General features: G+C 35.4%; 1 protein-coding gene across 1 annotated transcript; it reads right to left on the minus strand.

Annotated features, from left to right (window-relative positions):
- Nucleotides 1-23,186: 23,186 nt before the first annotated feature.
- Nucleotides 23,187-25,193, minus strand: LOC113183454 (disintegrin and metalloproteinase domain-containing protein 29-like). Its single transcript, XM_026389756.1, has one exon. It carries the CDS (start codon nt 25,191-25,193, stop codon nt 23,187-23,189), a length of 2,007 nt encoding a protein of 668 aa, XP_026245541.1.
- Nucleotides 25,194-25,549: the final 356 nt, after the last annotated feature.

Raw genomic sequence — 25,549 nt, forward strand, 5'->3', positions numbered from 1 at the left:
ATAAAATGGAGGGATACTGTAGCCCTAGCACATCTTCATCATCTCCTTCTTTTAAAATATGAATTTGGAGAGACTTGCATATGGGTACATTTTCCTACTTAAAAATTGGGTGTAATGTAAGTGTTAGGTATGTTAATAGAATTGGTGTGTTTTACTATTTTTATGGCTATATATAAGCCATAAAAAATCATTTGTTTAGAGACTTGGAATTAATATCTCTGAAAAAAAATCAAATGAAAGCAAGGGTAAATATACATGAATGAGTTCAGATTTGTTACTGAATGATGTGTACAGATGCTGAGAAACAACTGTAAGTGTAGCCACAGGGAACTTCATGGAGTGGGAAAGACATGTGCTTAAGTTTGATGGAACAATGTTTGAAGAATAAATCATTATTAAATATCAACAGAGAGGGAACAGAACAAAGCTTTTGTAGAGGAGGGCTCACTGAAGTACGAATGAGATGCTTAGGAGAATTCTAAAGACTATTTAGAGGTTATTGGTTGAGTGGTATGAGGTTCACCTCACCGCATTTTAGGTCTAATCTAAAGCATGTGAATTTCATCCTGCCCTAAGTAGGTTAGAACTTCATATTTCTAAGTAGGAAATATCACAATGAAAATGCCTTGAAGAGAAGTGCAGTTATACAGAAATATGCAATCTCTATTGTGGTGTGTTGAAAATAGAAAGAAATGACAAAGAAAAACAAGATTAAAATGATCAACGCATGAGGCAAAAGCTTGTTTGTTTCGCTGGGTATTTTCCAAAGAAATTGTGTTAGAAAGACAGAAAAGTAACATGTAATAACAGTGCATGGCAAATACCTTTGATCTTTTAACTTATGCACTTGATAGGTATAACTGATCTTTGCTCTTGTCTTGAAGGATGGGGAAAATAAAATTAAGTTGGGGTCTTTAAACGGAAACAAATACAAAACAGGGCAACTGTTTGGTATTTGTTCATTTATTTGTTGATTCCACTGAAGGTAGCATTAATTTTTCTTCAAAATGGCATAAATGAAAAATAAAATCATTTTACCATTTATATCATTTTCTCACAGTGTCCTCTTGTAGTCAAATAGGAAAGAGTTCAGTCTTGTTTTATGTTCATAGTTTCTTCCTTTCCTATCTCCCTAAAAAACACATGACATGAGTTATTCTAGGTCAAAAGTGGGATGATGGTTTTCCTTTCCTGATTAGACAGTTAATGGTTAGATGAGTCAGATATTTGACATATCTAGCTCAAAGGAAATATCATGTCATTCCTCTTTAAAACATGTTCTCGGATTCACAGTTTGTACAATTTAGCAGAAATTTCCTTGATAAGTAAGACAATTTGGTTCTATTCTTAAAGACATTTTAGATGTCACATTTTAGAAGAGATGCTTTAATTACTGTCCTTTACATACATTTTATTATTTTATTTTCTGCTTTTAATTTTCCCTTTCTACCTTTTCTCAATATGTAACATATTAATATATTTAAATGTTTCATGATAGAAATTTAAGATGTATATATATATATATATATATATATATATATATATATATATTTAACTGTGTAATCTATTTAAGACATGATTACCCAATTTTCAAAGCAATACTGAATGCCATCTTCATTAGTAAACTCTGCTGATTCCCATAGATCTCAATTTAGTCTACAAATTTGTCGGTTGTTATTTTAGAGTCAATCTGAATATTTATCTTGTATGTATTTATTTTAGGAAAAATTAGCTTATCTTTGAGTGATTCTTTCTACCCTCAAAGAGCACTGGATCCTAACCTCATATTTTTAACTATTAATTAGTTTTTTCTCTCTTGATCAATTTATTTATTTATTCTTTTTAAAAATTTCTTGTTTACTTCTAATATCTTCACTCCTCCCTGCCCCATCCTAGGGCTTTAGTGGAGCATATGTACTTTAATGGGGTTGGGAAAAGAATTTTAGATGTAGCTCAAGAGCATGATTCACAAAAGCAAAGGAAATAATAAATTAGGGCTCATGAAAATTAAACACTTGGTGTTTTAAAGGAAACCAGAAAGATAGTGGAATGAATCAGATATGAATATCCTATGTTTGTATATGAATAAACTATCATATATAGTTGTACATAAACTCCACATTATGTACAACCACAAGAATGGGATCCTAATTAGAATAAGTTATACTCCATGGCGAATGTCAAAATGCTATCTACTGTCATGTATATCTAAAAAGAACAAATAAAAAATAAACCATTAAAAAGAGAAAGCCTAGAATGTGAGGGATAATATTTGCAGATAGTATATCTATAAAAGACTCATTTTCAGAACATACAATAATTCTTAAGATGATAAAATTAAAAAATAGGGTAAAAGATTTGTATATACGTGTAGTAAAGACACATGAGTGGCTCCCAGGCACATGGCAATATTCCCAACATTGCTAGTCATGGGGGAATGCAAATTCATTCCATAAAGAAATCCTACTATATTTAATAGAAAAGCTACAAGAGCAAAATGAAGGGAATATTTACTTTGGGTGAGGATATGAAGAAAAAAACCGTTTAGACACATTGTTTGTGGGAATACAGAACCTTGCAGACACTTTGCAAAACAGTGTTACAGTTTTTGTAAAAATTGAAGCACAAAGTTACCATATGATTATGAGAAATAAAATCATATCCAAGCAGAGACATCTGTTTGATGATCATAGGGCATATTCATAACAGTCAAAACCTTAAGCCATTGTTGACCACCTGGGGAATGATAACCAAAACTGTGGTACTTCTATTCAACAGAAACTTGTTCAGATCAGCAAAGAAAATAATTAAAGAAATAGATATATTTTTTTAGATCTTTGTCATTCAATATAACCAAACTGATATTTTAAATATAATAAATAATATACATAGAAAATTCTGTGCACATGTTACATGCCCAGAGAGGGATCATATAAAAGGTAAAAAAAAAGCCACAATACTTTAAAAAAACTGAAATTATTGAACATGTTTATTTAAAGGTGAAAGTATATTTGAAATAAGTCAGAAATTAGATATTTCAAATATCTAATTTGTTATTTTAAATCAAAGTTAAAGAAAAACAGGAAAATCGATTGTTCTTTCAAAGGGCTAGAAAATTGGTAAATCCTTTGGTAGGTCAATCAAGAAACAACTAAGTAAATGCAGGTTACCAATATCAAAAACAGAAGAGGGGTTTACATTGTAGATTCCATAGGTATTTAAAGATTATTAAGAAAACTTTGTAAATAGATTTATGAAAACTCTATAACATTATCACTTATATATAATTAATAAAGTTATTTTTAAAACACCTTAAAGTGGCATAAATTGAAATAGAAAATAGTCCTTATTGTCAGTAGACTTTCTATAAAGAAAACTAAAATATTATTTCACTGGCAGATGTTATAACTATTCTCTCCTACCCTCCTTCCTGAATAAACTACATTATCTAGTCTAGGAAATAGAGATGTCAATTATAAAATGTCAATTTTTAAGTGGTAGAAAAATTTTATTTAAGCCGGCACAGTGACCTGCCTGTAATCCCAGCAGCTTGGGACTTTATGGCAGAAGGATGGCAAGTTTAAAAGCCAGCCTCAAGAATTTAGTGAGACCCTGTCTCAAACTAAAATAATAAAAATAAAGGGCTGGGGATGTGGCTCAGTGGTTGAATGCCCCTAAGTTCAATCCCTGGTACCTCCCTCCAAAAAATCCTTTTAAAATTCTTAAAGCATATTAACAAAAATTAATGCTTTGAAAGAGGTTATCAGACTCTACTGAGCAAAGAATAAATGAACTTGAACATAGATCTATAAGCTCTTCACCTCATGGTGAAGCAAAAAGAGAGAAAAATGTTAAAGACTAAACAGAAAACAGTTTTCAGGAGTTTTGAGACCATATCAAAAGAGAAATGTGTGTAAGAGAAGCAATAGAAGAAGAGAACAAGAGAATGTTCAGCCATCAGCTGAAATTAATTACAAAAGAATCTACAGGCCAGGAGTCTCAGAAAATACCATGTATGGTAAAACAAACAGCATGTATGGTAAAACAAACACACACACACACATACACACACACACACAAATAGGAACACTATATTCAAATTGAAAAAAATACAGAAAATGTATAAGAAAGCTGCTGAGAGATACCAAACTTACAAGATAAGAATTAGAGCCAATATCTGCTGAAATAAAGCAAACAAGAAGATGGTAGAGTCAAATACTTAAAGTGTTGAAAGAGAAAAAATATCTTACTAATCTGGAATTCCCTGTCCATGGTTATTCTTAATAAAGGAAGGAGAAATAATGTGCTTCATAAATATGTTTAGTCCTTTGAAAGAATCAACTATTGCTCTTATTTTCCCTACCCTGGCTTGAAATATTCACTATTGTTCATTGTAATCATTTCTTTAATCAACAGATTATTCAGAAGTTGTTAAATCTACAACTGAGGATACTGTTTGGCAATAGACTTCCCATGAAACAAGTATTAAAAGAAATTCTTCAAAGAGAGGGAAAATGATACAAGTCAGAATTTCAAATCTCCATATAAAATGAAAATATCAAAGAAGAAATAATTGAAAGCAAAACAAAACATTTATAATACACTTATACTAAATGTAAAAAAAGTTTTATTTGTAGGCATACTAACATTGCTTAAAAATATGCATTAAAAAGCCTAGTTTAACCACAAGAATGGTGAAAGAAAAAGAATACTTGATATATCAAATAAAATAGAATTATATAAAATGCTCAATTAAAGCCAGACAAGGTAGAAAAGAAGTAGGACAAAGTAACAGAACAACAAATATAATAAAGAGAAAACATAAATAAATGCAGTAGGTTGCATTGTATCAGACATCATTTAAAATAGAAATGTTGTAATAAAACCATTAAAAAGATATTATCTAAGTGCATCAAAATACAAGTCCAAACATATCCTGTCGACAAAAATACAACTTAAATATAAAGATTCTGGTAGTCTAAAGTTAAAGCAGTGAAGAACAACACCATACTACAACTCATCAAAAGAAATCTGGAGTGCTGGGGATATAGCTCAGTTGGTAGAGTGCTTGCCTTGCATGCACAAGGCCCTGGGTTCAATCTTCAGCACCACAAAAAAAAATGAATAAAAGAAATCTGGAGTAGATAGATATACTTTTGATGAAGTAGAATTCTGATGAAATAAAATTGTCATAGAAAAAGAAGGAAAGCACATGATGGCAAAGAGGTCAGTCCTCCAAAAACAATACAATCCTAACTTGTGTGCAACCTAACCATGAAGGATCAAATTACTTGAGAATAACACTATATAACCAAAAGGAAAAAGAGGCAAAATCCACTATGGAAAATTCAACACCCTCACTGCTACTACCCATCAGTAGCCCATAGGTCAAGAAGACAGAAAATCAAAAAGAATATAGTTACCTGAAAAGAATATAAAATAAAATCAATATAAAATAAAAATCTATAAGACTTAATTGACATTTATAGAAGAGTCTATCCAAAAAGTAGCAGGACACATACTTCTCAATGTCACAGGAATGCTCACCAAGACAGACCACACTCTGAACTATAAAATACATCTCGACAAACTCGTAAGAATATAAATCATACAAAATGTTTTTCTCTGATTGTAATTAAATTAATATGGAAATGAATGCAAAGATTACTATAAATCCCCAATTACCTGGAAATTAAGCAACTCACTTTCAGATAACATTCGGATCAAAGAAGAAAAGCCAAGAGCAATTTTAATATATTTTGAATTAAAGGAAAATCGTTAGCTTTCTGTTGTGACAAACTACCTGAAAAGAACAATTTAGAAGGAGGACAGAATTATTTTGGCTCACGGGGATTTCAGTTCATGGTCACTCAGATCCATTTTTTCCTGGTCCTGCACTGAGGTAGAGCATCATGGAGGAGAGGGCCTGCAAAACCAAGCTGTTCACCTCATGGTGACAAGGAAGCAAAAGAGAGGCAGGGGGTGGGGGAAGCAGGGTCCTGACATCCCCCTCAAGGGTACAGTCCCCAATGACCTATTTTTTCCATCTATGTCCACCTTCTGAAATTTCTACCATCTCAAAATGCTGCCACCAGTTGGGGACCAAATCTTCAACATCTGGCCTTTGGGGGACATTTAATGTTTAAGCTATAACATAAAAATTTGGGGGGATGCAGAAAAAGCAATATTTAGAGGGAAATTTATATCATTACATGCACATATTGAGAAAAAAAATTTAGCACAATGCAGAATGGAAGGTCACCAACTCCTATTCCACTACAACAACAAAAATTCTATACCCATCCACAGATAGTTTTCTCTTCATGAGCCTCAAGATTCAGGTAGGAGATTGTGACACCTGGGAAAGGAATATTGAGAGTGCATACCTGGAAATAATCCCACTCCACAAAAGGCTTGGCTGTAGTACCATTTCACCAGGCCCTATAACCAGAACCATCTGTCAAGGTATCATGCACACTAGTGCCTTGAAAGAAAGGCTTGTCTGCTGTCACCGTCAATCTTGTCAGTGGACCTGAAAGTCACGCTGTTAATTCAGCTCTAGCCACATCCCATCCCAGCTCTGGTCCAGCTTTTTACTGCTGGCACAAATACTCAGTGTGAGACTTGCCCCTAGCTCACAGAACTGGAATTACCTGTCCAAATGAGCCTCTGTGATGGGTTTCCCAGCCTCTGTCCCTCAGAAGATCTCGAGGGGGTTCTGCCTTAACTTTGACCCCTGATACCCTTGTTGGAGAACTATCCTGCTTTGATATAGCCTGGAAAACCCATGACCACCAAGATATGCTCACTAGCCTCTATCCATAACAGCTCTAAGAGGGCCCAGTCCCAGCACCTGTGGCTTTTGCTGCAGGTAGGGAATTGTTCTGCTTTTGCAAGTCATTGCCAGGAAATACACAGATGCTTTGACCACAGGGCCAGGTTCACTGAGCTCCACCACACAGAATAAGAGAATGCCCAATCTTGGCTTCAGTGCCTCTCACTTGCAGGTGAAAAACTATCTCCCCTGTGTAAGGAACTGCTGTCCCTTCTGGGACAATGGGACAGGCTTTTGGGCTTCAGTCTCAAGTCTCATTTCCCATACAACCTGTGTATACTCCTTGGTTCTTCCCCATACCCCTTTAATCTTGGGCACCATACCAACCTTAGAACCCTAGAAGATGTGACTAACCCAGACCTAGGGTACCCTTCAGTGTTGAAATGTGTATATCAGCCATGGACTCTGCTTAAAATTCCAAACAGGCCATGGGTTGTAGTGCTATTCTTTTAATGGTGTTTTCTGAAATATAAACACTATTATTTTTAATATTTATTATTTTTCTATTTTATTCAGATTATGTTTTTGCTCCAATAAACTGTCTGTGCCATGATCATGAACACATCTTTCTGTGTTTTCCTTTAACAGTTTTATTGATTTGCCATTGACATTTCAATCTTATATCAATCTCAAATTAGAGTACCACATGGGGTAGAGAAAAGGATACATTTTCACATGGATATCAATTGATGACCCAACAGAAATGATTGAAAAATTCACTTGACCTCCCTACTGATTAGTTCCTATGTTTCCATAGCTTTATAATTTCTACAGCTTTATAATAGGTCTGAATATGATAATGCTTTTCTTTTTCTTCTTAGAAATATCATGTTTTTGTCTTTTTCTTCAAAATGCCTCTGGGATGTGAACACCAGAGTTCCTGTGTGAGGAACTGAACATACCCTCAGCACAATTCAGTGAATGAAAGATTTTTAAAATTTAACATCTCTGGCAACTGAACTAAGGGCATGTAACAAATGGAAGATCATTTACCCAAGAAAATCTTCTAAATACTCTTAAGAACAGAAAAAAGATCTGTGGCATTTGACCTATAACTTACTGCCATCTTCCCTAGGCTTTGTGACACTTTCTGTATTCTGGGTAGATGTGGTAAAGAAAAAACTCATTCAACCCTAAGCTTCCACTCTTGTGCTTGGTTTTACACAAGGAGGAGGAAAAACTCCTAATTCCTCCTCCAGTTTCCTGTTGTGGAAATTCTATTTTGTATGGGTATGAGCCACTTCAACTACCCAGCTTCTACCCACAGGATGAGGGTTCTCCACAGCAAAAGGAATACTCAATTTTCCTTGCCCTAGATGGCTTGTAGGAACAAAGGTTCTATGCAAGAAGGAACAAATAAGGAGAACCATGATCTACCATCCCTCCTTCCATACAGAGTAAAGACGTCACATTGGTAAAGGGCCTACTATCTCCACCAACAGCTCCTATATAGTGGCACAGTTGTTCTGTACATGGGGCCAGTCAGGTCACAAGGACATCTCTGAGACACATTTATTTGGTAGAAAGAATGTAGAAGTTCATGAATAAGGATATTGTTTACTAGAAGAATGCAAATCGAGTGGTAAGCAGTTAGGAAAGTACAGTAACTTGAAATTTACAGGAACAGAAATAATGGCATACCATCCCTAAGTAAAGAGAGAGCAAGGAAGAAAAGTGAGCCAACAGGACTCCTGGAAGGCTGTGTACATGTGCTGTGTACATTATTTGATTGATTCATTATCAAAGCATAGCATGCAAGAGACTTGAAGCATTCCTCATGACACAATCAAATGTATCAGCAAAGAGTAGAGGGCTCTCTGGTTCAAGGGGTTTAGGCACAAATTCAAATCATGTGTGGCTATGCAAAAAGCCACTCATAGCAATAAAGAGATAGAAACTATATAAAAAAGTCAAATGGGCATTTCCTGATTGAAAAGTATAATTAGCAAAATGAGAAATTTTATACAAGAATTCAACAGACAATTTGAGCAGGCAGTGTTGTGGGGCAGGTGGCTCAGAAAACACACAAAATCCCAGTTTTGTGCAAATTGAAGAGTCTTTATTAACTGGCCAGCCAACCACTTTTCCCTCAGGATCCATAACTGACTCTGCAAGGAACAGCCCCAAGCCTGAGCATTTTAGAATATTTAAAGGCAAAAACCACATCTGGGTTGATGTGGCTGTAAGAAAGCAGGTACAGAAGCTGAATTGGGGCAATTAGCGAGACAATGCAATTGGTGCATTGGTATTTCCCAAAGAACTTTCCAGGTTGGCATAGAAGCAGGCAAGCGGAAGGGAAGTGGGTCAAAATGACCGCAGTTGAGTACAAGTTAGAGAATGGGTACTAATATCTAGACGATAAAACTCTGACAAGGGACATTACACAAGAAAAATGAAAATCAAAGAGAACAATTTTACATTGTATAAGAATTGCTATTTTATGTGCCAAATATGTTATGCTAGATCACTATTAATGGGTACAGAGGTGGGGCTTTTCCCTGGGAGAAGCATTTCTTACATGACATGGAGTCTCAGGGTAAAATGGAGTCTGTTTGGTCATTGCCCATATAGCCTGGCCCATAACAGATATCACTATTACCACTAGGACTGGAGATCAAAGAGAAAAAGTTGGGATTATTAAAACCCAGATCTTTGGAATAGGTACCATGGCTCTAGAACTCCAACCTCTGAGAACAACACACAGCCAACTTGGTGCTGACACCTGGGACCCAGGACGCTGATTGTGAGGTGCTTTCTAGCTCTGCTGGTTTATTTAATTTTGACAATACGATTGGTTTTGAGAGTTACAATAATCCTCAGCAATATACAAGCAATAATTTTCAAAACTCTGCAACCATGCCTGTGACCATCAATAATACTAATAGTACTCTATTCATACTATGTTTTTTCCTAATTTAAACACCTATAATAGTAATTGATACATTGATTTTGCAATAAGATAAAGCTGTCTCCACACTTTAATCCCTAACTTAAAAATATGTTTTTGTAACAAATAGCTGAGCCTCAGTCAATCATAGCAGTCAAGACTGCTGACTGTTTAGACCATGTCCATATAAGACAAAGACCTGATCATACCGTGCCCATATAGAGTAAATACTCAGCTATAACCAGTCAAACAATTTCTGCGCATCATTTCCTTTTTATTTTTTTATTTTTTTATTGGTTGTTCAAAACATTACATAGTTCTTGATATATCATATTTCACACTTTGATTCAAGTGGGTTATGAACTCCCATTTTTACCCCTTATACAGATTGCAGAATCACATCAGTTACACTTCCATTGATTTACATATTGCCATACTCATGTCTGTTGTATTCTGCTGCCTTTCCTATCCTCTTATTCTGCTGCCTTTCCTATCCTCTTATTCTGTTGCCTTTCCTATAAAATAATCTATAAATTTTGCTTGCCCATGTTGCTGGATGGAGCGCTCAATAGCTTATGTTTCTGAGTGATGCCTGATTCATAAATCATTCTTTGCTCTAATAAATTCTGCTAGATTTAATTTGTCTAAAGTTTTTCTTTTAATAATAGTCATAATGTGCAGACTGAAAAGTACACCTACTGCCAAGGTTAAAGCTGTTACTGAGGCAACACTGACAGAAACAGCTATCAAATGGTTCCCTCCAGCTTCCAATCTCCTGCTTGCTCTCCTAGCAGAAACTTTAGAGGACTGACAAATAAGAAATGCTGTTTCTCCATATATCAAGGCAGAACAAAAGGGGAGAAGAAGGTTTAGAACTGAGAGGAAGCAAATTAAAACACAGACACACATTTCCTGTGACATTGCTCAGGGGACAAAAAATTGATTCCATGAAAAATAAATCACTAATATTTCTTAACGAATGAAATGTTAGAATATGCTAGGAGTTATCTTCATTTAATTGGTAATGTTTATAATCCCAAAATATAATAGGTCTTGGAGTCTCTGTTCATGATCTCTGACAAGCACAGTAATATTTCTAATGTTCAGACATTAAAAATTAATGGAGAAAAATTCCATTTAAGATTGGGTTTATTTTCTGACATTAGTTTTTAATTTCTTATTGTAAATGTTGAATATTTTGCTATCTCAGATGAAGGTGGAATAATTTTCCCTTCTTTATTTACTGTTATGATTTATATATGAAGTGTCCCCCAAAACTCTTGTGTGAGACAATGCAAAAAAGTTTAGTGATAAAATGATTGTGTTATGAGAGCCTTAACTTGATCAGTAATCCACGGATCTGGATTAACTGGGCAGTAACTATAGGCAGGTAAAATGTGACTGGTTACTGGGAGCATTACTTAGGGCTTATATTTTTTCCTGATCTGCAGATTGTGCTCCCTCTCATATTCATTCTCTCTCTCTCTCTCTCTCTCTCTCTCTCTCTCCTCTTCCTCATTACCAGATCCTGAGCTGCTTTCCCCCTCCATACACTTTTGCCCTGACCTTGGGCACAACAATGGAGTTAACCATATATGGGCTGAGATCTCTAAATCTCTGAGTACCAAATAAATTTTTGACCCTCTAAAATTCTTACTGTAAAGTCTTTTGATCACAGAGAAAATAAAACTGACTAAAATACCTCTGTTGCTTTTTTGAGTGTCATCAAAAGCAAAATTAACAAATAAGAAAACAAAACTCAAACAGGAATTCAAAATAATAGAGTCAGGTAAGATTTGCTCACCTATTTTATTTTCTTGGGGACGGGCCACTATCAGCACTACCCCCATCACCTTGTCAGACATTTGGGTGGCCCCCACTCATCACTGTATTGGTAGTAGTGTTTCTGGGTGCAGATCTCTCTCACATTTCAGGAGTCAGGGAAACAATCACCTTCCAAAAGTGACATAGAAGCATATTTCTGCTGATTCACCAATGCTCTGCACCACCGTCTGTACCCAATATGAGGTGGGGTCATTCCAAAATGCAAGTAGGTACTCCAGCAGTTGGGATCATTGACTAAGTCCAGTACACAGTGGTACAATCTTTCAATAAGGGAATTGCTATTACAGTTTCACACCGAACTCTCCCATACAGAGTACATGAGACATCTTATGTACATAGTGTCGTGTACACCACAATGGTTACTTCAGATGTTCAATGCCATGTAACAACTGTGATTTGCACTTTTTTGCTTCATTTCCAAACATTTCCTTACATTGTTCATCATAGTCATTATATCTCTTTTCGTATCAGAAATGCTTGCCCAGGTATGGCCCAGGCACGGTACCCCATTCTCACATACACATCTCCTGGACATGTAGATGAAGTTCCAATTGCTCCCCTCTGGTAGCTCATTCATTTTCTGTTTTCTACACACTGTACCTCATGGCATGAATTGACAGTCTTTGCAAGAAAGCCCAGAAAAACAATCCAAGGTTTTAGGGTGCAGTTTCCAAAGCAACATGGATCATTTGTACGTAGTTTTAAAGACACACACACACACACACACACACACACACACACACACACACACCCTTCTTCAACTGCACCATTCCCATAGTGTTTCTCTGTAAAAATGTATTATGGAATTGTATTGTGCACACTGCTTATTCTTAGATCAATGTTCAATGCTTTAGCATACTTGTGATAATTTTAGAGGAGGAAAAGTTTATTTGGCATTCACAGTTTCAGAGGTCTCAGTCCATAGAGAGCTGGCTCCATTTTTCCAGGCTCAAAGTGATATAGAATATCATGGTGAAAGGATGTGGCAGAGGAAAGCAGGTAAGGACATGACAACAAGAAACCAAGAAAGCACCACTCAACAAGGACAAAATATGTACCCCAAAGGCACACCACCATAGATGTCCTACCTTCTCCTGCTATACCCTACTTGCCTACTATTAACATGCAGTTAATCTCTATCAGAGGATTAATGCACTGATTAGGTTAAAACTCTCATAACCTGATCATTTCACTTCTAAACTTTCTTGCATTGTCTCACACATGAACTTTGGGGAACACCTCACATCCAAACCATAACACACAGTTATAATTAAGTTGGTAAATGTAAAACAATTTTGAAACTTGCAAGAGAAAAGCCATTTGTTATGTTCAAAAGAATACACTTTGTCTAACAATATAATCTAGTGATATGATAATCAGTGAATTTCTCAGGAGAAATTTTAAAGTCCAGGAGATCTGGGTGATATATTCAAACTACTGAATGAAAAACATTGATAATCAAGAACACTATACTTCAAAAGGATCCTTTACAAATGGAGAAGAGAGAAATTCTTTCCAGACAAGCAAGAACTGATGGAATTCATTATGACTAGACTTGCCTTATAAGAAAAGATTGATAATCCTTCAAAATGAAAGGACAAGATGCTAAATATCAAGTCAAAATGCATGTGAAAGCACAAGTCTTACTTGAAAAAAATACATAGTAATATAACACTGAAAGGTGATGCATATATCAATTTTAACAACAATATAAAATTTAGAAACAAAAATGTTAATAATTACAAATGTGTTTATATAATCTACTTTTAAAAATATTTACATACACTTTCTATAAATGCACATTTTGCATAAACGTGTTAACATTTATACAACCTTTAGTTGTTCCGACCTCCCTTTGTTCTCTTGGGGGAAATCTTTTTGGATTGAATGCATCTTGCTGTTTATCTCTGCTGGTCAGACAGTCTTTCCCTCTCACCTCCTGTTTTTCAAAGGGGTTGTGAATTTTTTACTCTGGTGTTACCTGCTTGTAACTTTCCACCTTGTTCTCCCATCCTACTGATTTTCTTACATTCCAATTTTATTTTTAAGGCTAAATACTATATTCTTAAAATGGACCACTAGACTTTCTATTTGTTAAAATATGACACTTGTGTTTTCATTTTCTTAATAATGATGTCTTTAGGATAAAAGTTTTTTTTTAATTTAAATAGAGTTTGACATTAATTTTTCTTTCATGGATTGTGGTTTTTGTATTATATCTAAAAACTTATCATCAAACCTATGAAAACCAAAGTTATTTTCCCCTGTTTTTTTTTCCCCTGAAGTTCTTTAGTTTTGCCATTTATACACAGTCTATGAATAATTTTGAGACAATTTTGGCAGAAGGTATGAGATCTTTGCCTAAATTCTAACCACATTGTCCACATGAAGGCCAAGAAGTTTTCCTCTCAAGCAATTTCCAGTGTTCATCCAGACTGTGGTGCTCTGCTTGAGGACCAGCTGTTTATCCAGAATGACTGTTATTATTGTGGCTATGTGGAAGAAGCCCCAGAATTTGTGGTTGCTTCAATATCAGTTTGGGGGCTTTTCAATGAATGTTATAGATAAATGACACTAGTCATGAAATCAAGTCCAAGATGTTTTTACCACATTTGAACACCTGATACACGTTTTCTACTATGTTTGAACACCTGGTACATAAGATGGACAACAGGTAAACACAATCACCAACCAGGAGATAAGGTTTATCTCAGATAAAATAGCATGACAACTGGAACTTCAAGAGATCAATAATTTCACTTTGAAGCAAACTTCCTATGAAGGGTGGTAGATTATTATACTGGCACTTGTGATGGATTATACTCTATAATCTGACATGATGGACATTTGGGCCTACTTTTTCTTCTAATAAGCGCAGGGTCTCTGGTTTAATTCCTAGATCCTTGATCCACTTTGAGTTTTGTGCCTGGTGAGAGACAGGGGTTTAAATTCATTTTGTTACATATAGTTTTCCCAGAACCATTTGTTGAAGAGGCTACCTTTTCTCCAATACATGTTTTTGGCGCCTTTGTCTAATATAAGATAACTGTACAATCTTTATAGCAGCACAGTTCACAATAGTTAAATTGTGCAACCAACCTAGATGCCCTTCAGTAGATGAATGGATAAAGAAAATGTGGTCTATATACACAATGGAATATAACTTGGCATTAAAAGAGAATAAAATCATGGCATTTGCAGGTAAATGGATGGAGTTGGAGAATATTATGCTAAGTGAAGTTAGCCAATCCCCCCCAAAACAAATGCCTAATGTGCTCTGATATGAGGATGCTGATCCATAATAGGGATGGAGGGGCATGGAAGGAATGAAGGAACTTTAGATAGTTCAAAGGATAAGGAAGGGAAGGGAGGGGGTATGGGAGTAGGAAAGACAGTGGAATGAGATGGACATCATTACATGTATGAAGTACATGTATGCAGATGCGAATGGTGTAACTACTTTGTGTACAACCAGAGATATGAAAAATTGTGCTCTATATGTGTAATATGAATTGAAATGCATTCTTCTGTCATATATAACAAATTAGAACAAATAAATTAAAAAAAATAAAAAATTCAAATATTGCTGAAATCAACTCTGACTCAAACAGACCAAACTTTTAAGTCTGTATGCAAAATTCCACTAATTCCTGGCCTCACTTCCTCTGCTTAAAAGGGTGGGAATGAACTGATTTTCTCTTTCAGACTTTTTTTCCTCCTCCAATATGTTTTTCCTTTTGGTAGTTTCTATACAGATATCCTCAGTCACAGACCTTCTTCTGAGACAGTTGAGAGAGAGAGAGAGAATTTTTTAAATATTTATTTATTTATTTATTTTAGTTTTCAGCGGACACAACATCTTTGTTTTTGTATGTGATGCTGAGGAAGGAACCTGGGCCGCACGCATGCCAGGCGAGCACGCTACGGCTTGAGCCACATCCCCAGCCCACAGAGCTTCTGTTTTTCAGCAACTTTCTGTCAATAAGCCCATCACAGCATTCTTCATTTCTAATATTTTTGATACCAGAACTTCTGTTTCCTTCTTATAGTCCATTTCTTTGCATCTGTTACCTGTATATTCTTTTTTATTTTTTAATGTGAGATTATTTTTTATACCTTTATTTATTTACTTTATGTGGTGCTGAGGATCAAACCCAGTGCCTCACATGTGCTAGGCAAGCACTGTGCACTGAGCTACAACTTCAGCCCTACCTGTCTGTTCTTGCATGCCATCTACTTTATCCATTAGAGTCCTGAGCCATGTACTAGTCCATTTTGCATTACTGTAACAAACCACCTACAACTGGATAGCTATAAAGAAAAGAGGCTTATTTGTCTTACAGTTTGGGAAGTTCAAGAGCCCACACATGATGATGGTTACCTTGCTGGCACAGTCCTGAGGTATAGGACATCACATGGGAAGAGACAAAGTGCACTTTTATATACTGTCTCCCTATTATTATAAAGCCCCAGTATTTAACCATGGGGGCTCCAGCCTGGTAACTTTCATCTTAATGACTTTGAAAGGCCCCACTTCTAAACATTATAGTTAAATTATTTTTAAGCCCTCTTAATACCTTACAATAGGGATTAAATTTCAACACTGGAATCCTTGGAGGACACATTCAACCTGTATCCAAAGCATAGCAAACCTTAGCCTGTTAATGGTGTTATTTTAACTTCAGAGTTTGACAATTGCAACATTCCTTCCGTACCCAAATCTTGTCCATCATGATATTTTGTTTTATCATAATTATAAAAGAGTATACTATTTTCTTAAACAGCTACAGTAGCTCAATCTCAAGGAACTTGTAGTTATTTGTACTTTAGTTTAAAATTTTTCTAAATTCCATTTGATTCATCTTTGATACAGAGATTATTTTGAAATGTACTGTTTTATTCCCAAGCAACAGAGTTTCTATAGATAAGTTCAGTGCTATCAACTTGTACCATGATTCTATCCAGATTAGATTAAATCATTTTTAAAATTTAAAGTCTGAAAGTTTTTGTTTTTTTTTAAGATTTCCCTATGGCCCACCATGTAGTTGAGTTTAGTAACTAGTTCACATGCAGGAGAACCAAAGTGAATTTGTCAATTTTATGTATACTACTCTCTCTCTTTTATATCTATTATATTGTTTGTTAATTATGTGTTGAAGATTTTTGTATTGTGTGATTTAGTGTCCTATCACTATTGAGAGAGCAGGTTTCAAGTCCCCCTCTAGATGGTCATGGATTTGTCTATTTCATTATTTTACCTATACTTTTGAGATTACTGAAGGGACTGCATACAGATTTAGGACTGTCATATTTTAAGTGTGATTAGACTTCGATCATTGCAAAATATACTACTTCCAGTCATGTGTCATGTCTTAAAGTCCTCATCCTATTAGTAGGATGACACCAACTTTCTTTGGTTAATATTAACATGATATGAAAATTTCCAAGCTTTTGTATACTCTGTGTTTTTATTTTTAAGTTGTGTTTCTAATAAGCAGAATAATGCTGTATTTTATACTTTACTCATTCTGACTTATTTCAATCTTCTTTATATATCAGTTTTACAAAGGTCCTGTGTATACTATAATCTATTTACGTTTCCTTTTTATATATGTATTGTGTTTATTTTCCTCAATTTTGACTATATTTGTAGTAATCAAATATTGTTTACTATAACTTTGTATTCAATAAATTTCTTATATTATTTTGCCATTATTGTTTTAGTTGTTACCCTGGAGATCATAGTATTATTCTCAATATAGTCAGATATGATTAATTTATCATTTATAGTACTCTCAGAAACTTAAAACTTTTAAATTCTATTTCATGAATCCATAGCTTTTGTAAAGTGGGTTTGATTTTTGTTCTGTATACATTTTATAATCCACAAGACATTATTGGTATTGTTTTGTTCGATTAAATTGATTTTCATTGCTCATCATCTGTTTACTCCCATTCTTGTGTACTTCATACCCACCTGCATATCATACCCACTCCTCTTTCTTTCTGATATTATACCCTTCTCCTGGCTAAAAAGTAGCATTAGTATTTATTTGAGTGCTATCCAAGTAGGATTTGTATGCCTAAGGAAAATTTTGTTTTCCTTATGTTGAACATGAATAAATAATTTACATCACAAAAGAACACTAAGTCCGTAGTTATAAATACAAATACGGAATAAAAATGTTATTGCATTGTCTCTTACTTTTGTTATTTTGTAAAAATAACAGTCTATTGTCAATCTTTTAAAAATATGTTATCTAGCTGCTATTTGGATCTCCATATGGCTCTGCATTTCAACAGTGTAAGTATGACATGCCTAGATAGGTGTTTCTTTTATCTTGCTTAGAATTCACTGAGTTTGTTTAAATAACAGGATTATATTTCCATACTTTTGAGAAATTCACAGCAATCAAATTTTTGAATATTATTTCTATTTAATATTTTTCTCCTAATGAACTGGGAGACTAGTTTTAAAATGTTAGACTCTGTTATGATTTATATAATATTCAAACTACTACCTTATTTTTGAAGATTTTTTTCTCCATAATTTCTATATGTATAAGATTTTTTAACTGACTTTTTTCAGTTAACTAACTTAGTATACTTCCCTCTCAAGTCTATAGTACTACTGGGTCACTGATTTCTTTTTATAAATATTTTATCTTTTGAATATACATTTGGCATTTTGCATAGATTTAAAAATTTGCTGAAATGAAACTATCTTCTTTCACATTGTGATAGGTTAGAGAACAGTATATTTTTAGTAAGATACATGTACCCTTCTAGAGTTTTAATGAAAAACACCAATTCCTATATTTCCTTAGCACTGAAATACAACAGACAATAAAGTTCTGAAGATTGAAGTTTCAAAACTAATTTTCTATTTTGAGTTAACTTTTGTGCACGGCGAGAGATAGGGATTCAGATTCCTTTTGGTGCAAATGGATTTCCAGTTTTCCCAGCACCATTTGTTGAAGATGCTATCCTTCCTCCATTGCATGCTTTTAGCCCCTTTATCAAATATAAGATAGTTGTAGTTTTGTGGATTGGTTACTGTGTCCTCTATTCTGTACCATTGGTCCACCCGCCTGTTTTGGTACCAGTACCATGCTGTTTTTGTTACTATTGCTCTGTAGTATAGTTTGAAGTCTGGTATCGCTATACCGCCTGATTCACACTTCCTGCTTAGTATTGTTTTTGCTATTCTGGGTCTTTTATTATTCCATATGAATTTCATGATTCTTTTATCTATTTCTACAAGATATGCTGTTGGGATTTTGATTGGCATTGCATTGAACTTATAGAGAACTTTTGGTAATATCGCCATTTTGATGATGTTAGTTCTGCCTATCCATGAGCAGGGTATGTTTTTCCATCTTCTAAGGTCTTCTTCTATGTCTTTCTTTAGGGTTCTGTAATTTTCATTGTATAAATCTTTCACCTCTTTTGTTAGGTTGATTCCCAAGTATTTTATTTTTTGGGGGGATATTGTGAATGGAGTAGTTGTCCTCATTTCCGTTTCAGAGGATTTGTCGCTCATATACAGGAACGCCTTTGATTTATGCGTGTTGATCTTATATCCTGCCACTTTGCTGAATTCATTTATTAGCTCTAATAGCTTCTTAGTAGACCCTTTTGGGTCTGCTAGGTATAGAATCATATCATCTGCAAATAGTGATAATTTAAGTTCTTCTTTTCCTATTTTTATGCCTTTAATTTCTTTTGACTGTCTAATTGCTCTGGCCAGTGTTTCGAGGACTATGTTGAACAGAAGTGGTGAGAGAGGGCATCCCTGTCTTGTACCAGATCTTATAGGGAACGCCTTCAATTTTTCTCCATTCAGAATGATGCTGGCCTGTGGCTTATCATAGATTGCTTTTACAATGTTGAGGTATGATCCTGTTATCCCTAATTTTTCTAGCGTTTTGAACATAAAGGGATGCTGTACTTTGTCGAATGCTTTTTCTGCATCTATTGAGATGATCATATGGTTCTTATTTTTAAGTCTATTGATGTGGTGAATAACATTTATTGATTTCCGTATATTAAACCAGCCTTGCATCCCAGGGATGAATCCTACTTGATCATGATGTATAATTTTTTTGATATGTATTTGAATCCGATTCGCCAGAATTTTATTGAGGATTTTTGCGTCAAGGTTCATTAGAGATATTGGTCTGTAGTTTTCCTTCTTTGATGTGTCTTTGTCTGGTTTCGGAATCAGGGTGATGTTGGCCTCGTAGAATGAATTTGGAAGTTCTCCCTCTTTTTCTATTTCCTGAAATAGCTTGAAAAGTATTGGTGTTAGTTCCTCTTTAAAGGTTTTGTAAAACTCTGCTGTATACCCATCCGGTCCTGGGCTTTTCTTAGTTGGTAGTCTTTTGATGGTTTCTTCTATTTCCTCTATTGTTATTGGTCTGTTTAGGTTGTCTATATCCTCCTGGCTCAATCTGGGCAGAACAAATCTTTACTCCACACACTTCAGATAGAGCCCTAATAACCAGAATATACAAAGAACTCAAAAAATTAGACAATAAGATAACAAATAACCCAATCAATAAATGGGCCAAGGACCTGAACAGACACTTCTCAGAGGAGGACATACAATCAATCAACAAGTACATGAAAAAATGCTCACCATCGCTAGCAGTCAGAGAAATGCAAATCAAAACTACCCTAAGATACCATCTCACTCCAGTAAGACTGGCAGCCATTAGGAAGTCAAACAACAATAAGTGCTGGAGAGGATGCGGGGAAAAGGGCACTCTTGTTCATTGCTGGTGGGACTGCAAATTGGTGCAGCCAATTTGGAAAGCAGTATGGAGATTTCTCGGAAAGCTGGGAATGGAACCACCATTTGACCCAGCTATTCCCCTTCTCGGTCTATTCCCTAAAGCCCTAACAAGAGCATGCTACAGGGACACTGCTACATCGATGTTCATAGCAGCTCAATTCACGATAGCAAGACTGTGGAACCAGCCTAGATGCCCTTCAATAGATGAATGGATAAAAAAAATGTGGCATTTATACACTATGGAGTATTACTCTGCATTAAAAAATGACAAAATTATAGAATTTGGAGGGAAATGGATGGCATTAGAGCAGATTATGCTAAGTGAAGCTAGTCAATCTTTAAAAAACAAATACCAAATGACTCCTTTGATATAAGGGGTGTAAACAAGGACAGGGTAGGGATGAAGAGCTTGAGAAGAATATTTACAGTAAACAGGGATGAGAGGTGGGAGGGAAAGGGAGTGAAAAGGGAAAGTGCATGGAAATGGAAGGCGATCCTCAGGGTTATACAAAATGTCATATAAGAGGTAAGGAGGGGTAAGTCAAGAGAATACAAATGGAAGACATGATTTACAGTAGAAGGGGTAGAGAGAGAAAAGGGGAGGGGAGGGGAGGGGAGGGGAGGGGGGATAGTAGACAATAGGACAGACAGCAGAATACATCAGACACTAGAAAGGCAATATGTCAATCAATGGAAGGGTAACTGATGTGATACAGCAATTTGTATACGGGGTAAAAGCGGGAGTTCATAATCCACTTGAATCAAACCGTGTAATATGATGTATTAAGAACTATGTAATGTTATGAACGACCAATAAAAAAAAAAAAAAAAAAAAAAAAAAAAAACTTAAAAAAAAAAAAAAAAAAAACTAATTTTCTAGCATGTGACCCATGCACATCAAAAACTTTATAGTGGAAATAGTACGTGTGCTAGAATCAAGCTTTTCTTAGTGCTTTAGGAAACTAAAGAACCAGTTTGAAGCCTAAGTCTTTCCCCTTAGCCACCCACAGAGAACCTAAACTCAGAAAATATGATGTGAGAAAAATTGATTTGGATTTGATACCTTTATATTTTTAACTTTTTAAACTAGTCTCTTCCAGGTACATAGAGGTTTTCAGGTTCCTCTTTCCTCGGTAGAGACCCTCTAGCTGGATGGGCCAAGTCTGATCCTTAATTTATATCCAGAATCATCAAGATTTCTAGTGGGGAAAAGAAGACCAAAATTCAGGATTGTTTCCTTCTCTATTATTTTAAGTTCTCCTATTTTTCATTTCCGCCACAACTTTCTGACTCCTTCACAGCGTTAGTTTTAAAAATGTATTTGCTATTATATAGATTTATCCTAGAGTAATAATTTACCTGCCAAGCCTCACCATACCCTACACCTAGATATGAGAGAGCATCTTCTGTGTCTCATTTCATAACCAAAGGAACCCAGAAGTTGAGTGACAAGTGTTATTATCATCCTCCCTATTCTTATTTTAAAGAAAATTATCTATAATTTAGTACTTTAACCAAGATGGTGAATAGCAGTGTTAAAATTCAAAAGTTTGATGCTTAAAGACTTCTAGTTCCTACATAATACCAGAATTTACAGTAAGAGTTGTGCTTTGGTCAGGAAAGGAGACCCGGATCCATAATTTTAAAGCGAGAAAAATAAATGCAATAAAATAGGGAAAAGCTGTTGGAGGATAGAAAAATTGCAGATGACATTTGCTACTCTTTACTACTACAGTAGTAACTGCTGGAGGTAGAATTGCTTCATGGGGCTGACTTGAAAAGAAGAAGTTGGTTTATTGGGACCCAGCTGACTCTAGAACCACTCCATAATGTCTATGACTCAGAACTCTGAAAAATAGGTACTGTTAAGCTGTTGGTGCTAGAAACTCAGGATCCTGGTTGAGGACTCAGAGTTGTGAGGTACTCAGAACTGTGAGGTAAATACATCTGATGGGCTATGAGGGTATCTATGAGGCTGTCAATAAGGTTGTTTCTGGTAGTGACTAAGGAGAAAAAAAAATAGATAAAGGTTCGTATTGAAACCAACTACTGTGTTCAGTCTACAATCTGTTATAGAATTAAAACTGACCTCAACTGGAAACGATCAGATACCCAGTTTTAGGATTTCTGTGTTGTTATTCTTATTAGCAGACAGTGTTGGTACAGCAAATGTCATTTTCCAAAGCAAAATACAAATAAGGTAGAGTTTTAGAATTGAAAGATGTAATTTTTAAAAACACACATGATCCCATGAGAGAAAACTTAATTAAAAACTTATGAAAAGATCAATTTCAGGAAAACTAAAACTTCAACATTCTTAAAATGATGAAGAGTAGGAACATTCTACAAATTACAATTCTAATAAATAATGCCTATTATTCTGAAAGAGAATGTATCCCAAAGTTTCCCCAAGATATATGTTAATATTAACTTCAAAAAAAATAAACTTCAGTTTTTCAGAAATTTTATTACCATTTGGATACATTTCTTGAAATCAGTACTGATGTTTTTCCCCGATTAAGAATGATATTTTTTTTCACATATTGACTGTTAACATTTTGTGTCTCTTATTTTTAATTCCAACACTTCATTTTTCTTTCTGATATCGAGTCTGAACATTTTGTAAATTCTTTTCAATTTTAATCTCAAGATTTGTTTTTCTTCTTATTGTTGAGTCTGAATACTTTGTTGTTTCATAAGACTGGATATTTTTTTCCTTTTTTCTTCTATATTTTTGTATGTAATAAAACCAAAAAGTGAAACATAAGAAAAGGTCACAAGAGAATGATGTCCCATTTTGATTGGTGAATACGTTTTCCTTCCTATCTCTTAGGGGGTGGGCCACTATCAACACTGCCTCCACTACCCTCTTCCTTGCAGTCGGGTGGGGCCCAGTTATCATTGCAATGGCAATGATGTTTACTATTGCAGATACCCCTCATGTTACAGGTCTTAACCGAACAATCACTTTTTAAATGAGACATAGGGACACACTTTCTATGCAAGCAGATACGTTCCGGACCACATTCTGTGCCATCTTTCACTTCACCAATATCAGGTATGGACATCCCCAAATGAAAGTCAGTTCCCCAGCAGGTGATGCCATTGAACTGAGTCCTGTGCACACTAGAATGGTCTCCCAAAGAGGGAATTAGAGTCACGTTCTCACACTGAAGTCTCCCACACAGGATGTCTGGAATGTTACATTTTATGTATGTAGATCGATGCGTGCCACAGTGACCAAAGCGGTCACCTCGAGTATTCATTTTCTCATAACAATTCAAATTTGCATTCATTGCTGTGTGGCCAAAAATATCCTTGCACTGTTTATTGCGATCATTGCATCTTTTATCATGACAGTAGGCCCTGTCATTACAGAGATTTCCGTCTTGCATATGTACATCCTCTGGACATTTATGAGATGTCCCATTGCACCACTCTGGAAGATCACATTCATTGATCTGTTTTCTACACACTTCACCTGCAGGCAAGAACATGCAGTCTTTGCAACAAAGTCCAAAAGCACAAGTAGACCCCTTACTCAGAGTACAGTTTGAGAGACAGCAGGCATCTTTTGCACAATATTGTAAAGGTCCACAGTCACACTCCTCCTCTTCTTCAACAATTCCATTCCCACAGCGCTTCGACATATCTTTTGTCTGAACATAGTTGCGTGCACAGTTTTGATTTTGTACAGTCATTTTCCAAAACTCAGAATAACTGCAGTTGCTGAACTTTGTTGCAAAATCCTTATCCTGACCCATTATACATGACTTTTGCCCACATTCACATATATCAGCATCATGAAACATACCTAAAAGATGACCTAGCTCATGGGCTGCATTGATTGCAAACTCATTCAAGGATTTGTTTAGGTGAGTAACAATTATACAGTTGTATCTCTTTGTACATATACCATGCATGTAGGCTTTACCAGGTTGTCCACCTAATCTTGAATTTATGTAAAGATGCACAGCATCATGTGATAGATGAGGAGAAAGGCTTTTTGCCTTCCATTGACTAAATGCTGACAGAGATTTCTGTATGTCATCTACTACAATATAGTTTACTTCAGTCCAGACCTCAATACCAAGTAATAATACATTAACATCTATATCATCATAAATGGAATCCACTACGTTTGTAGTAATAAATATTTGCTCCTGTATCTTGGATATATTACTTTGAAAATGAAGGTATAGGGTATGATCCACTACCACTGCTAATCTAACATACCACACATCAGTCCACCATCTCACATAAGAATTCTGCTTCAGAGTGAAATTATGAATCTCTTGAAAGTCTAGTTTGCATGCTATTTCATCTTGCATAAAGCTGGATCTTCGTGTTAGGAATTCTGTCTCCTCATTGTCCATTTTATAAACCAGATGTTCAAATGTAGTAGAAAACTCCATGGGCATGATTTCATAAGCAATGTTGTTTATCTGTAACATTCCTTGAAAACCTCCAGAACAAGCACTGAGGGAAACCAGGGATTCTGGGTCCCCCTCCACATAACCATGATAATAGCAGTCATTCTGGATAAAAGGTTGATCCTCAAATAGAGAACCTTGGGCTGTGTAGGTGAACACTGGTAGGTGTCTGGACAGCAAGTGTTTCTTGGCCTTGATATGGATAATGTGTCTCTGGCTCCCAAAATTCAGGCTATAAGAGAGCCAACCTGCATGCTTCAATCCTTTAGTAGTGCCAGTTACCTTCAAAGGAATCACTACCTCTGGGGGGCTGTGATATTGGGGGTGCTCAGCCTGGGTGAATCCAGGACAGAACTGAAATACCCCAAGCCAATGTAGCAAGAAAAATATCTTCATGTTTGATGATTCTTAAATTCTAGTGATAAAGAAATCACTGTTACAGAGTTATTGGTCCATATGAGATAAAGACAAGATTGAATTTGCAGTTGGTGTGCTCCTTCATCTGAAATGGTCATTGCACTGTGTTGGTCATCAAGGAATTGTCAGGGTTGAACCATCACAACTGCAGCCCTGTAAACAAATCAAAACAAAACAAAAACAACAGTGTATGGAGGTTGGTGAATCAGAGGAAAAAAGAAATGTAATAAAAGTGATGTGGAGGATGAACAAATATTAATTCATTATACTATTTTCTGGATACATGAATAAATATGAATAATTCCGCAATAATTAGTTAAAATCTAAGGATCTCA

This window comes from Urocitellus parryii, chromosome 14 (genome assembly GCF_045843805.1).
Source record: "Urocitellus parryii isolate mUroPar1 chromosome 14, mUroPar1.hap1, whole genome shotgun sequence".
In the NCBI taxonomy this organism is placed as follows: domain Eukaryota; kingdom Metazoa; phylum Chordata; class Mammalia; order Rodentia; family Sciuridae; genus Urocitellus; species Urocitellus parryii.

Bases quoted from the DNA above. Each gene is read 5' to 3' on its own strand.
- LOC113183454 (XM_026389756.1), bottom strand. From the start codon at position 25,193: ATGAAGATATTTTTCTTGCTACATTGGCTTGGGGTATTTCAGTTCTGT.